This window comes from Eriocheir sinensis, chromosome 21 (genome assembly GCF_024679095.1).
Source record: "Eriocheir sinensis breed Jianghai 21 chromosome 21, ASM2467909v1, whole genome shotgun sequence".
Lineage (NCBI taxonomy): Eukaryota > Metazoa > Arthropoda > Malacostraca > Decapoda > Varunidae > Eriocheir > Eriocheir sinensis.
The window spans coordinates 10,644,532-10,660,633 of NC_066529.1; the positions used below are offsets into that span (position 1 = coordinate 10,644,532).

Genomic DNA, 16,102 nt, shown 5'->3' on the forward strand with positions numbered 1-16,102 from the left:
CAATACAAGGAGTGGTTGCGGGGAGAGAACGCACCTTGCTGTGGCTGCTGCTGGGGGTAGCCCGGCCGCATAGGACCCATGATCTGCACGTTCCCCTGGCCGCCCTGCATCATGATCTGCCGCCACTCTGGCCTTGATGGAGGCATCTGTGTGCCTATGTTGAGGCCGCCGGGGCCTGGACCGATGTTGACGTTGGGCGGTCTCGGCCGCTGGAGGATGCTGCTGTTGCCCATGGGGTTGCGGCTGACCATGCCCATGGTGCCAGCTGTGCTCACCTGCCCCATGCTGTTGCTCATGTTGCTGGCTGACATGGTACCAACACTCATGGTGGGCATGGTGCCACCAGCCATGGTTGTGCTGGGCATGCTTGAAGTTGGGTTCATGGTGGTGGTCGGAACCATGCCAGGCTTCATGGTGGGCATGTTGGGTGGCAGCGTTTGCTGGGCCATGTTTCCCATCATCTGGTTAGAGCCAATGTTAACCATGGGGTTGGCCACCATCCCTGGCCTCATGTTGGGCCGCATGCCCTGGTAGCTCATCTGGTTCATGCCTTGCCCCATCTGAGACATGGCCTGGGACATGGGCTGACCCATCATTTGCTGCTGTTGTATAAGCTGTTGGTACTCGGGTGGTGGGGGACGGGGCATCATCTGCCCAGACTGGCCAACCATCTGGCTGCCGGCAGGGCTAACGTGGCGCATCATGCCCCCTGGCCCCATCATCTGCTGGCCGGGATATCTTGGTGGCTGAGCTGGGCTCATCCTATACTGGCTGCTAATCTGACCCTGATAGAACATTTCATTACTTAGTTTGCCATCAGCTCCCATCTGACCACCAAGCTGTGAAGAAGAGTGGAGGAATGTGGAGATGAAAGAGGGTTCCAAGGGATGAGTGAAAATGATTATATAAACAATGATGCATTGCTGCCAAGTTTTAAAAATTTTATAAAAATCATTGCAAAAGTAGAATGCAAAACATCAAACAATATATTCAAAGGCAGCAAAATAAAAATGGAAAAATCAATATCATGTGCAACATAATATATGCAGATTGCAAAAGAATGCAGCTGTTTGGTGCTGAATGTTTATGGTATATAATAATGTGAGGCATGACACTGATCTGACGATCAACAGTCAAACCCTCCGGCACAGGACTCAGCTTGACGCGGAATGAAATGACAAAAAGTGAGACGATGACAGTATGTAAAAGTAAGGAAAGCTCTCAGAACAATTCATACACAAATCTTAAAGTCAAGTCCACGGAAAAACTCAAAAGATTTGCAATCGATTCATTCATATAATCAATATTGAAAGAATGCTTTTCCTTGATTAAAACACATGAAAAAACATTATGAATGAGAGAATACATGGTAGAAAGTAATCTATGATTTAATTAATTCACACTGGAGACTTTGTTTCATTAACATTAACTTCAGCAATTATAGAAGTCGTCAAAGTTCATGAAAGTTTTACCTGACTCAAGACTTGCCTTCCTTTGCTCCACAGAAGGGTCTGACTGTGATTAACAGTGGACAGCACATCCTCAAATTTAATATGAAACTGAAGCCAAAATGACAAAACTTCCTAACCTATTTATGGCAACAGAGGACCTGTGAAATACTTACTTGAACTCCTGCAGGTATGGGAGACGGTCCTCCTCCCTGTGAGCCTGGAGGTATTGGGGATGGCCCGCGGGGACCTCCAGGATATGGGCCTCTCACCCCAGTGCCCATGGCCCCAGCCATCTGGTACTGGGGTGTGAGGGTGCCTGGTTGGGAGGAGCTGGGGAAGGAGCCCATAGGGGAGATGCGATTCTGGTATGGCACCATTCCTGCTGGCATCTGGCCCTGCTGTTGGCCAGTGGGCTGTTGCTGCTGCTGTTGCTGAGGTTGTTGTTGCTGCTGCTGCTGCTGCTGCTGTTGTTGTTGCTGCTGCTGTTGTTGCTGCTGCTGTTGCTGCTGCTGTTGCTGCTGCTGTGATTGTTGCTGCTGCTGAGACTGATGCACCTGTTGCTGCACCATCTGCTGCTGCATTAGTTGGCGTTTTTTCATCTCCATTTCACTCATACCGCTATTTTGATTGTTGTACATGGGATTGGTTTGATTCATGTTGCTATTGTACATTTGATTACCGATGCTTCCGGTCTGCCCCATCATGCCAGGGCCAGCAGGACTGTTCATGTTGTTCAGCTGATAGTCGGCAAAGCCTGGCCGTGCATTGGGCGCCGACACCATCTTGATCTGATGCTGCTCAGCCATCTGCTTCAGCGTCTGGGCGGCGGGGATCATGTCTGACTGTCCCATGCCCACACGAATTTTTGTCACACTACTGGGAGCAGAGAACGTAGTTGGGGAGCTGGAAGTGGTGGAGGTGGAGGTGGGGTTGAATGAGGTTTGTGGGAAGGAGGTAGGTGGGGTGGAGGTATGGGAAACTGGGGGTGTTCCCGGGTACTGAGTGAACACTGGTGAGGCAGAGGTGGTGGGAGTCCCCCCAGACTTACTCATGTTCACTTGGGGACTCTGAGAATTGGCATTACCACTTGCTACGCCACTATCACTACTCACACTCGATGGCTCATTTTCAAATATATTGTCAACAGATTCCTCTTTCACAAGGTCAGCCAGGCCAGAGTTACTGTTTTCCTGCTTCATATTGTCAAAGTCAAGGTCACTCATGAACTGATCAAAATTGATCCCCATGTCATCAATATCACCAAGGTTACTGAAGTCATCAAACTCTTCCAGGATGTTGATGTCCAGGTCCTGCTGCTCCTTCTTCACATCGTCCACGGAAGGCCCGTTGACAGCTGAGGTGGCACCTCCAAGAGGCACTGGGGAGTCAGTCTTTTTAATATTGGGGAGCTGCTGTGCCATCTGCAGGTCACCAATATCCCCTGAGGAGCCAGAGGACTGGGAGGCCCCTGGGTGGAGGCCTGCCCCGTGTGGGGGAGGAGGGCCCCCCGCATGGGAGGGGGTGCCGTGGAGGGGGCCGCCATGAGGGGGAGCGCCATTGTTGAGCCGCTGTTTCTTGGTTGCTGGCTCATTCTCGTGGGTCTCGCCAGACGATGTGGTCTGGTCATGCCCTCGGGCAAGCATCTTTGACTGCTGCAGGGTAAAGGGGGAAGGGTCAGATACACAACACACCATCACCACTGAGTTAGTCCAACAAAGGCAGAAACAGTCCCAACATACATCACAACTGAAGGTGATTTACTTACAAAAAAATTTACATTTAATGAAATATCAATCTAAATAAGCTCACTTAAAATGAGCCCTACCAATCAAACACAGCAAAATACTATGATATTTAGATTTTGAAAGATCTGTAACTTTACAGAGCTCAAAAATGGTATTGTTCAATTGATGATTCTAATTCTACAATAAATGCAAACCTTACATACCCCCATGGTGGCTAATAAGGACGAATTATCCTGCTTCTTGTTATCGTTGGTTTTCTTGTTGGTTTTCTTAGCCTTAGATTCTATGTGCCTCTGTTTCAGCAAGATAGTCTGTTTTTGCTGGTCAGTGTACAGAGTTTGGATGGAGGTGTCGAAGCGAGAGGTGACGGAATTGTGGTTCTGGCGGTAGTGGCCGAGGCGACGCTTTAGCCGGTCAACAACAACTTGTCTGCCCTGCTGAAAGTCTGCCATATTATCAGGGGCAGCCCCCCCAGCCAGTGCTGTGCCCCCCCCCACCCCTGCCACGGTGGCGGAATGACGGGAGCCACACAAGAAGAGCCAGCGTAAACCACTTTGTCCTCCGTCCCAGAGCTAAAAAATGTCACAGCTGATGAGTGTGGTAAGTTGGGGCGCCTTGCACACGCCGCCTCTCCTCCTGAGCCTCTGGTCTTGTCCTTGTCGTATAAGATGTCTTCCAGGTACCCTAAGGTGTGCACTTCACTACTCTGCACCTCCACACTAAGGCAGGTTGCTATAAAGTCTATCAATTTGACTACAAGAACTGCACTAGTCCAGGAGCGAGCGCATGGGCACGTCAGCCGAGCGATAGTCCAGGGTTAGGGCACAACATTATCACATGGTTAGCGGTAATGCACTTGGTCTCTCGCCAGCTGGGCCAGCAGGAGCAAAAGGAGCTGAAGCTGAGAAATACACTTGAGGGCTTCCTGCAGCCGTAGCAGCAGTGACCGGCCGGCCAGCCAGGTGTGCAGGCAGACCGGCAGGTGGTGCTGGTCACTCTAGGCAGGTAGGAGAAACCTTGGGGGCTCGCGTGGGAATACCAGCACAGGGGGAGTGTACTCCAGGGCCGCAGCCATCTTCAGTAGGCCAAGTTTCCACCACCGGTCACACATCATGGTTCCTGCACCTGAAAAAAGATGTCTATCATTAGAAATAGAAGTAAGACAAAAAGACAAAGTATCATGAGGTAAAAGCAATAATGGCACCGTCTAAACGTGCAGAAGTTGACACAGTGAGTGACCTACATGTGTTAAGAGAGCAAGTTTTCCAGGTGTGTCTCTGCTATTTCATTAGCTTGACAAGTGGATAAGATGTCTACACTATAAATACATTGTCTTGAGCAAACATATCAATGTATTAAAGAGCACAACAATACTGGTACAGAAATAATAGCACCAGCTCTATGAAGGGGCACAGCCAGGTGGGATATACCTGGGGGGACTTCTGCCTCTCCACGTGAACCTAAAGAAACACTCACTAGAACCCGATTGACCCCCTTTTTGACCTGTAGAAATAGTTGATGTGAGAAATGAAAGTGTCTTATAACACCAACCATAAATTCAACAAACACATCTTTAGGGCTTTAAAATATGGTAACTAAGAGACTCAAGGGAGCGTAAAGAGATGATGATACTCCCAGAAGCCACCACCTCCCTCAGCAAGCTACAAAAGAAGGTGCAGGTCTCTCTCCTCTCCTTGCCCCTCCCTGCCTTGTGGTGGAAACATTGGTTGCAAAACTGCCGCTCAAGCACAAACAATAACGCCAAAACACCACGACAGCCACTCCACTTCCACATGTAGCCCTTGCTCCCTCTGTCTCCTCTACACCCCTTGGCACTAACCTAACCTCCTCCGACCACTTGTTCCTCCCCATCATGCCTGCCCCCCCAGATGTCTCTCTGTCTCTCTCTCTCTCTCCACATCCAATAGGAAGCTGTTTCTGTCTCTTGCAACACACCACATCACCACTTTGTTGCAGGGTTCCCTCTCTCCATCTTCTTATAGCACTACAACACTGTCACCCACATTCAGTCTTCTTTTGTGAGAGTGTGTGTGTGTGATTCAAGTATGCTTCCAGTCTTTAAGTAGAATGTGTGTCTATTTTTTTTTTTTTGAGTGTGTGTGTGTGTGTGTGTGTGTGTGTGTGTGTGTGTGTGAGAGCTGAGACTGCATTGACGAGGAAAGTAGTTTGGAAAAAAGAGAAGAATAAATAAAGGAACAAGGAGCAGAACAAGAATGACACATAGAAGCAAGGAATTATATAAAATGGGATTGCAACTTGTAATTTTGTAGAGGAAAAGGAGTTGAAAGAGAAAGGATGAAGAGGAGGAGGAAGGGGGATAAACAATTACCAAGGAGAGGTATGAAACTGAGGAAGAGGATGACTGACAGTTGAAAAATGGAAAAGGAACAATGAGTGTGAGGAAAATGAGGAGTTGGAAGAAAAAGAAGGAACTACTGAAAATAATGAGAGGGGGGGAGAAGTCCGAGAAGATATGATAATAGAAGAGGTATAAGACTGAGAAAAGAGGGAAGATGACGACTAACTGTTAAGAAAGGAAACGAGGGAAGGAATGTGAGGAAAAGGAGAGGAGTTGGAAGAAAAAGAAGGAACTGTTGAAAATAAGGAGGAGGCAGATGATATGGTAATAGAAGAAGTAAAATATAAGGCTGAGAAATGAGGAAAAATGACGCCTAAAAGTTAACCCGGTAGCAGCGACGGGCCAAATTTGTGCCATGGTATAAACCCAACAAAATAGATGATACATAATCTCATCACAAATGCTTTGATATATATTATGAAATGGTTTGTGTGAGGGTGTTTTTTTCTCATTTTTCTCGCTTGGAGGGACCATTAAGAAACATGATACCTGCTGCTACCGGGTTAAGAAGAAAAGGAGACGAAGAAAAGAATAAGACAAAAATTAGTGGTGAGAGTAGATGAAGTAGAGAAAACGGAGATGAGGTGAGCGAGATGATGATGATGATAACACAAGGAGACAGGAGACAGCCGAGAATTAAAACCAGCAAACAACGAAAATTAGTGATGAGGGTAGATGCAGTAGAGAAAACGGAGATGAGGTGAGCGAGATGATGATGATGCTGAGAACACAAGGAGACAGGAGACAGCCGAGAGAATTAAAACCAGCAAACAACGAAAATTAGTGGTGAGAGTAGATGAAGTAGAGAAAACGGAGATGAGGTGAGCGAGATGATGATGCTGAGAACACAAGGAGACAGGAGACAGCCGAGAGAATTAAAACCAGCAAACAATGAAAAAGGAAGGAAGGAAGAAGCACAATGAAAGACTGAAGTAAGGAGAAAATTAAAGCAACTCACAGGCTCCCTCTGCAACGAAGCAAGGTGTGAGGCTGGATGTGGGGGCGTGATAAGACTGGCAAGCACAACAAATTCTTATCTATGGTGGCCCCTTCATTGCCACCACCACCACCACTGACTTTGCGACCACTGCCTCCAATCCTTTTCCACACAGTTTCTTATACCACCACCACTACTGCCACTTTCTTTCCCTATCATAAATATACGTATAACATCAACACCCCTTTCTCATCTCCCACTCCAGCAGTCATATCTCTAAGCATTACTGATTAACTATTTAGCTGCAACTACTACTGACATGCCATAAATCACACTTTTCCCCCCCTCTTCCATTAGCAATATATATACTGTAGCTAGATTTAATTATATGTGTGTGTGTGTGTGTGTGTATGAGAGAGAGAGAGAGAGAGAGAGAGAGAGAGAGAGAGAGAGAGAGAGAGAGAGAGAGACATTTTCACTCCCATAGGATTGATTGACCTCACAAATAATGTTTTGCTCATTTTAGAGAGAGAGAGAGAGAGAGAGAGAGAGAGAGAGGCGCATTGTCTGCAGCAGAAGCCCTAACAGGATATGATTGACTCCGCACGGTAACACACACACACACACACACACACAGAGCTAAAGGGGAAGGGGGGAGATAAAGGGTGAGGGAGGGGGAGACTTTACTATACAGACAACCACCACCATCACCACTTCAGATCCCCCCCCCCCCCCCTCCAACACTATTTTGACTTGGATACATTACGGAACATCACCACCACCACCACCATCACCATTATATCTTACTAGTTATAATGCTTCAAATGCCGTTTTCTATACCAATTACTGTTTGTTATTGTGACGTAATGTAATCTCTCTCTCTCTCTCTCTCTCTCTCTCTCTCTCTCTCTCTCTCTCCACCTTCACCACTATCACTTTTCCCTTTCACTTCCACATTCACGCAGAAATTTGAAGGGGAAAAAAAACGAAGTCAAGCAGAAATAGACGCAAATACAACTTACATGACACGAAAAGTTACAAAAAAAGAAAATTAAGTCAGAGAGCGAGAGATGGAAGGGGGAGAGGAAAGCCCCCACCCACCCCTCTCTCTCTCTCTCGGCGGCAGGCTTGGAGACCAAATGTAGGACTAATGAGGTGGAGTGAGGAGAGGAGAGGGAGGAGGCGAAAGGCAGGGAGAGAGGGAGGAGGAGGGGAGAGGAAGAAGAGGAGGAGGAGGGGAGAGAAAGAAGAGGAGGAGGAGGAGGAGGGGAGAGGGAAGGGAGGCACAGCGTGGGTGGGGGAGTAAGAGGTTGTGATCGGCAGCCCACTGAACCGCGCCAGAGAGAGAGAGAGAGAGAGCGGTGATCCTCCCTTCTGCCCCTTCCTGGTGTCTGTGTGAAGGGGGAGGCAGTCTCAGGCAAAGGAGGCAGTCAATGGGGCGTCAAAACACACCTACACTAACTATAAGAATCCTGGGAGATCCTACGGCATTTAAGGATCCCTAGAAAAAGCATGAGAAAGGATGAGGAGGCTAGAGACGGTGTAGGATGAGAGAGGTATCAGAGGAGGAGAGGGTAAAGAGGCGAGGCGGTGTCTGGCAACTGTGGCCTTTTGGTGATCTTTTGCCACCACGAACGGCAACTGGGGCCGACCAACGCCAACGCCCCGACCTCCTCCTCCTCCTCCTACACGGGGTAGAGAGGTGGCCGAGTCGAGGAGGAGGAGAAAGGGGAATAGTGGAGGTGGTGTTTGGCTTCCTCTAGCTAGCTGATGAGAAGGGCGACGGGTAAAGAAAAAGGAAGGTAAAAAGTAGTGAAAAGGAGGAGAAAGGGGAATAGTGGAGGTGGTGTTGGGCTTCCTCTAGCTAGCAGATGGGAATGAGAAAAGGAAAGAGAACTGAAGAGGTGATGGGCAGAGCTGGAGGAGGAGAAAGGGGAATACTGGAAGTGGTATTGGGCTTCCTTCCTCGAGCTAGCAGATGAGAAGGGTGATGGCAAGAAAAGGGAAATGAAGGTAGAAAGAAGCAAAAGGAAGGCAAAGAAAAGGGAGGAAAAGAAAAAAAGAAGTAGAGGAGGGAAGAAAAGCGAGAGGTAGAAAGGGAAGAAAACAAAAAGGAAGGTAGATAGAAAAGAAGAAAGGCAGAAGAAAGAGGAAAGAAATTAAAAGAGGCGGTGGTGTTTATAGCGTTTAGGATCAAGTTGAGGAGTGGTGAGGAAAGTGGAAAGGGAAGGAGACTGGTGACGTGATGGTGGAGGTGGTGGTAGTGGTGAAGGTAGCAAGTGTGGGTGGTTGGTTGGTAGGATGGCAGAGTCCTTTAGAGTGACCTTGTGTTAGTCCCTCCCTTCCTCCTCCTCCGCCTCCTATTGCTCCTCTCCTCGTCTGCCCGCGCCCTCCTCCTCCTCTTCCTCCTCCTCCGCCAGAACTTCTTACATTTCCACTCTTTAGTAACGACCTTCTTCATGTTACAAACAGCCTCACCATCACCACCATTCTCTCTCTCTCTCTCTCTCTCTCTCTCTCTCTCTCTCTCTGCAGCTGGGTAGTTGACCACCCACCCCTCCTTTCTTTCCTTTATCCACACACACACACACACACACACACACACCTGGCCCTACTCCACCCCTTCCTCACTCCCCTTACACATCTGCTCCACCTCCCTCCTTCCCTCCCCAACACCTGCCCCTCCAACACCAAAAACATCTGCCTCTCCGTTCACCACCCCACCACAGTTACTCCCCGTCTTTTCACCACACCACCCGTCACTCCATACCCCCACACCACTACAGTAATGTCACTCCACTCCCCTTCGTTCCTTACACCACCACAGTTACTTCCCTTCCTTCCCCAAACCACCTCAGTCACTCCTCTTCCTTCCCCACTCCTTCCATGCCTACCCCAACTCACCACCTCCACTCCCAGCCACCACCACAACCTCCCGGATCTGCTTGTAGTGGAGGTGGGAACATACACACAAGGTCTAACCAACAAACATCATCACCATCACCTCTCCTCCTCCTCCTCTTCATCATCTTCCTTCACTTCTTCATCCTCCTTCCTCTCTGACATTATGGATGAGCTTTTTTTTAATCATTTGTCTTTATTTGTGTGATGGTTATTATTATTATTAACGGGTATTAAGTTGTGTTTTGATTTGTTTTCATACGTTTTCTTTCCGTCTTCACTGTAGTCTTGTTCTCTATACCGCGTTGAGCATCTTCACTATATTGCTATCACTCACTACTACTACTACTACTACTCTTGCTGCTGCCACCCATACTGTTCACTTACACAATCGCTTAATCAGTCACCCACCCCCGACCCCTGCTAACCATCCACCCACTTTGCCCGCCAACAAAGCGACGGACACACCCAGTAACACCCACCCACACACACACACACACATATACGCTCTTGACGCAGCCACACCTCAGGGTACACACACACATACACACACACAGGCCCCCACCCACGCCATCATCACCACATCACACTCACCACCTCTCTCCACAGTCCACAATATCACCATCATCACCCGAAGTGTTCTTTTCTCTCTCTCTCTCTCTCTCTCTCTCTCTCTCTCTCTCTCTCAGGAAACGTCGGTCGCTTTTGAGAGAGAGAGAGAGAGAGAGAGAGAGAGAAGGGGAGGCAACAGTACCGTTATGGTCACGAATGCTGATCTCTCTCTCTCTCTCTCTCTCTCTCTCTCTCTCTCTCTCTCTCTCTCTCTCTCTCTCAGATATTACACTAAAGTAATGCAAAAGTGGACCTTTCGTTAATAAAAGCAGCGGTAGTAGTAGTAGTAGTAGTAGTAGTAGTAGTAGTAGAAGTAATAATAGTGGTGGTGGTAGTAGTAGTAATAGTAGTAGTAGTAGTAGTAATAGTAGAAGTGATGATAGTCGTAGTAGTAGTAGATGTGGGGTGGTGGTGGTGGTGGTAGTAGTAGTAAAGTAATAGTAGTGGTAGTGGTGGTAGTAGTAGTAGTAGTAGTAGTAGTAGTAGTAGTAGTAGAAGTGATGATAGTCGTAGTTGTGGAGGTGGGGTGGTGGTGGTGGTAGTAGTTCTCATCACTATTTCTTCACCACCACTACCATCATCACCACCACCGTAGCATCGACCCCTCCTCACACCCCTATGCTCCTCCTTCTCCTGCACCTGAACAGTAACCTTCGTCTCTCACCTGCCTGGCACTCATCCACCTGTGCCAATCTCTCTCTCTCTCTCTCTCTCTCTCTCTCTCTCTCTCTCTCTCTCTCTCTCTCTATTAGCCTCTCCTGAGCCACCGCTCCACATATATCGATCACTCCACAATCTCTCTCTCTCTCTCTCTCTCTCTCTCTCTCTCTCTCTCTCTCTCTCTCTCTCTCTCTCTCTCTCTCGGTTATTGGCAGCTTAGGGGTGGTCGAGGGGGTCTATTTATAATAATAATAATAATAATAATAATAATAATAATAATAATAAAGAAATAATGTATCTGATGATATATGCTGCAAGATCTATATATACTGGAGGAGGAGGAGGAAGAGGAGGAGGAAAGAAGGGAAGGATGTGGTAACGGTTGTCTCTCAAGCCTTTCGAAAGAGCTGGTGGAAGGGGACGAGGGAGGAATGGAAGGGAAAGTCTGACGAGGAGGAGGAGGAAGAGGCCGAAGAAGGGACTAGAAAGTGAATAAGGCGTAGATGATGAAGAAGAGTAGAAAAAAAACCAAAAAAAAAACCATAGGAAAGTGTGAATAGCAGAAGCTAGAGAATAAGATAAAAAAAAAGGGGGGGGGGGAGGGGTAGAAGAAAAAGAGGTGGACGGGTGGGAGGCTGAAGGCGGGCGGGCGCACCTGGCTGACACACACACATACACACACACACATCTGGGTGACCCCGGCCGTGCGTGACGCCCCGCCTTGCCCCAGCGTTAGTCCGTCCGGGGCAGAAGGATTACTACTGCAAGAGGAGGAGGAGGGCAATGGTGGAGATGGTTAGTTCCAAGGGGGGGGGGAGAGAGAGAAAGAGTAGGAGGGTGCAGTATTGATACTTTGCTGCGGAGGAGGAGGGGCTGCAGGAAGAGGAGGAGGAGAAGGAAGAGGGAGACAGGGCAATGCTGGGTGGTTGCAGAGGAAAGGACGTACTGCAAGAGGGAGGGAGGATACGGTATGGATATTCTGTTTCAGGTGAAGGACAAAAGGAGGAGGAGATGGAGGAATCGGTTGGGAAGCTGAGGAAGAGGAGGAGGAGGAGGATATGGCAAGGCTGATCAGTTGCAAAGGGAAGGATGCAAGGAGAGAGGGCAGAGCAGTACAGGAACACAGTACGAGTAGTTGATAATATAGGAGATGGAGGAATCGGTTGGGACGCTGAGGAAGAGGAGGAGGAGGATATGGCAAGGCTGATCAGTTGCAAAGGGAAGGATGCAAGGAGAGAGGGCAGAGCAGTACAGGAACACAGTACGAGTAGTTGATAATAAATACCTGTAGCTTACAAAGAGGTGATGGCTTGTTTAGTGGCCTACAGTCCATTATGCAAAACCCCATAACTCATCATGATTAGTTCGAAAGGAAACGGTCTCAACTTAAACCCATCTTGAATACTGACGAGGATATTCAGCTTTCAAAGGGTAAGGTAAAGGTGAAGTTGGCTGCAAAGGCTATAGCTGCACGTGGCCCCGGTGCTCATCTCCGTCACAATGTTATAAAATGATCCACAGTTTCGACGGAATAGACTGAAAGTAATGAGCTGTGTAAAGTAATTAATTAGAATCAAGTCTACTTTTTCGGTCTGTATAATTTTGTCCCATTGATGCCCTTTTATGAATCTCAACAACAATAATAAAAAAATAGTAGTAATGCTAATCTGTGGCCGATACCTTCCCCGACGCTCTCTAATGATGAGACTTGGGGTCACACTTTATAACAGATCAGCGCCCAAGCACACATTGACAAGGCTTTACTAGGAGTTCAGAACATTTCCAGGGGTAGTTTTATGACCCTGGTGGTAGTTTGAGCCTTCTTCTGTACCATGAACCTAAAAGAACACTCATTAGAACCCGAGTAATCTATTTTTTGACCTTTGGAGAGAGTTGGCCACAAGTAGCACATATATTGACAAGGCTATCGTAGGAGTTCTGGGCATTTCCAGGGGTACTTTTTACTTTTATGATCCTGGTGGTAGTTTGCCCCTTCTTCTGTACCATGAACCCCCCAAAAAACACTCATTAGAACCCGAGTAATCTATTTTTTGGCCTTTGGAGAGAGTTGGCCACAAGTAGCACATATATTGACAAGGCTATCGTAGGAGTTCTGGGCATTTCCAGGGGTACTTTTTACTTTTATGATCCTGGTGGTAGTTTCCCCCTTCTTATGTACTATGAACCCCATGCAAAAAACACTCATTAGAACCCGAGTAATCTATTTTTTGGCCTTTGGAAAGAGTTGGACACAAGTAGCACACATATTGACAAGGCTTTCGTAGGAGTTCAGGGCATTTCCAAGGGTAGTTTGACAATTCTGTACCATGAACCTAAAAAGAACATTCATTATAACCCGATTAATCTCCTTTTTGTCCTTTGAGCACACATATTGACAAGGCTTTCGTAGTTCAGGGCATTTCCAAGGGTAGTTTTATGACCCTGGTGGTAGTTTGACAATTCTGTACCATGAACCTAAAAGAAGTCTCATTATAACCCGATTAATCTCCATTTTTGGCTTTTGAAGATAGTTGATGCGAGAGGCAAAAGCGTCTGATAATACTGACGAGACTTACATAACCTTCTAAAACGGAATGATGAAGAAGACGTGTGACCCGAGGCGGACACTTGACCTTACGCCCCTTGCTGACAGACAACTCCATCCGTCATCACTTGCGTCCTCCCTCCCCCCCCCGGCTCTCTCCGCCCCTCGCCATGATGACCAGACGAGTTATATTTTCGATAAGAGATCCGACGTAATATCGGTTGTGCGTGTCTGTCGGTTACGTAAAAACACTAATCGACTGTGGCACTGGTTATGTGAGTACAGTGTTGCCCTCTTGCGGCCATATTGGTAGCTCGCCCTTCCTAGCCCATTCCATTCCTTTCCTTAGTCCATTCCCATTCATTCCATAGCACATTCCATTCCATTCCATTATAAGCTCACCCTTCCTAGCTCAGTCCATTCCCATTCATTCCATAGTCCATTCCCACTTCGTTATAAGCTCGATCTTCCTAGCCCATTCCATTCATTCCCTAGTCCATTCCCACTTCGTTATTAGCTTGATCTTCCTAGTCCATTCCCATTCATTCCACAGCACATTCCATTCCATTATAAGCTCGCCCTTCCTAGCCTATTCCATTCCCACTTCGTTATTAGCTCGATCTTCCTAGTCCATTCCCATTCCACTAAAAGCTTGCCCTTCCTAGTCCATTCCATTCATACCCTTCCCAAGTCCATTCCTGTTCCATAAGCTCGATCTTCCTAGCCCGTTCCATTCACTCCTTAGTCAATTCCCATTCCACTATAAGCTTGCCCTTCCAAGTCCATTCCTGTTCCATAAGCTCGTTCTTCCTAGCCCATTCCATTCATTCCTTAGTCCATTCCCATTCCACTATAAGCCGCCCTTCCTAGTCCATTCCATTCCCTTGACATCACTTTCAACAATATCCGTGCCCCAGACTCCGTCCCTTACGAGTTTTCTTTGAACTTCTTTTAAAGGGTTAGTGGCCACCTCCAACACGCTTCTTATCGGCAAATAGGCCAAGAAAAAAGACAAAAGGAGTGTATGTGAACATCAACGAAGGCGAAAAATTTAGAGAAAAAATCGGGTGTCGCGTAATGGTGAGTGGAGAATGAGCTTCGAGATTGTGTGAAGAGCCATCGGTTGGAAATAGGTTGTTCTTTTTTCTACTATCCCACTAATCCCACTATTTCAACCATCATTACCACCGCATCAAACCCTCCTCTACCACCTCCTTTCCTCTTCCTTTTCTTCTTCTTCTTCTTCCTGCTTCTTTCCTCCTCCTCCTCCTTGACAACTCTGCAGTCATTTGTTTAATTATTTTAGGTTCCGTTTTCTGTGGAGTGTGGCGAGGAGCGACGCGTTTATCGTTATCGGCAAGTATTTCGACACAACCAGATTACTCGGCTTCCTCCCCGACGAGTTTGCGAACACTACACACACAAATGACTTTTTAAACGTCGTGTTAGTCTCCGGCCGGCAACAGTGACGGCTGATCTGCCTTTTCTGACCCGTTTTTCAAGGCGTGAATAGTCGGTTTTGTTGATTTCTTTTCCATTATATCCTTTTTATACTACTGCGTTTGTAATGTGTCGACTTAACTCTCAAAATCCAACACTTCTAACCTAACTCCGTTCCAAGACTAGATACATAACTTAAATACTAATATCGTCACCCTCATAAAATAATCGCCTAGTCATTTTATTCTTTTTATACGACTGAGTTTGTAATGTGTCGACTTAACTGTCAAAATCCAACACTTCTAACCTAACTCCGTTCCAAGACTAATAACTTAAATACTAATATCGTCACCCTCATAAAATAATCGCCTAGTCATTTTATCCTTTTTATACGACTGAGTTTGTAATGTGTCGACTTAACTGTCAAAATCCAACACTTCTAACCTAACTCCGTTCCAAGACTAATAACTTAAATACTAAAATCGTCATCCTCATAAACTAATCACCTAAGTCCTTTTTCGGCGATTTCCAGGTTTTTGTTTACATTAATTTTTCATCATGTGACGCCCATTTTTGTACAGTTGCCTGCGTCATTCTGGGTGTGAGTGTTCTAGAATTTGCCTTTTCATTTCTGCCTAAATCTTAAGCCAAAGGAAATAATGACAGTTCTGATTTCCTGTAAAATAGAAAATAATGACATGGACGGTTTGTTTACAGAATCTGCCTTTTCATTTCTGCCTAAATCTTAAGCCAAATGAAATAATGACAGTTCTTTTCTGATATCTTGTAAAATAGAAAATAATGACATCGGTGGTTTGTTTACGAAGGTGACGATGACAAGAAGGTCGGTTATTCTCAGACGCTTCCGCCTCTCACATGTACGATTTCCACTTAAGAGGAGATTAATCAGGTTGTCATTAGTGTTTTTTATTTATTTTTATTTTTATTTTTACTTTGACGGTAGTACAGAAGCTATGTCAAGCTACCACTAGGGTCATAGAGGTAGCCCCATGGAAATGCCCCCCACGACTCCTACGAAAGCCTTGTTAAATGTGTGTGTGGTTGGGCGCCGAAATGGTCCTTATATGAAATGACGTTGTTCACGTTATTATAGATAGGTAACACTGCGCCTCAACTTTTATTTTTTGTTTTTGCTATCCAACTCTATTCTCACTGTTTCGTCAAAGGTAGCGAGAATATAGCTGTTGGGTGGTTAGTGCTGAAAAAAAAAAAAAAAAAAAAAAAAAAAAAAAAACTAGCTTAAGAATTTATTAGTAATGGGTCAGTTTAAAACAATGATGATGATGATGACGATGAGTAACTTTTTTTGGCCCATATTCTCAAACATTTCACATCTTACACACACCATGTTCGCAAAGGATTTGGTAGAGGTTGTTGTGGGGGTATTTCCACGGGGGGTAGTTTTATGAG

The 16,102-nt window shown here is 46.5% G+C and overlaps 1 protein-coding gene across 5 annotated transcripts in view; it reads right to left on the reverse strand.

The window, feature by feature from the left end:
* Positions 1-16,102, reverse strand: part of LOC127001676 (collagen alpha-1(I) chain-like) — a 69,768-nt gene that overhangs the window by 7,342 nt on the left and 46,324 nt on the right. For 4 of the 5 annotated variants that reach the window (XM_050866661.1, XM_050866660.1, XM_050866658.1 and 1 more), the window contains 3 exons: positions 3,400-4,321; positions 1,625-3,103; positions 35-839 (listed from right to left, as the gene is read on the reverse strand). In XM_050866661.1, coding sequence (XP_050722618.1) covers positions 35-839; positions 1,625-3,103; positions 3,400-3,648 — 2,533 coding nt within the window. In that variant the 5' untranslated portion in view covers positions 3,649-4,321. The remainder of the gene's footprint in view (positions 1-34; positions 840-1,624; positions 3,104-3,399; positions 4,322-16,102) is intronic. The other variant, XM_050866662.1, reaches the window with a different exon arrangement.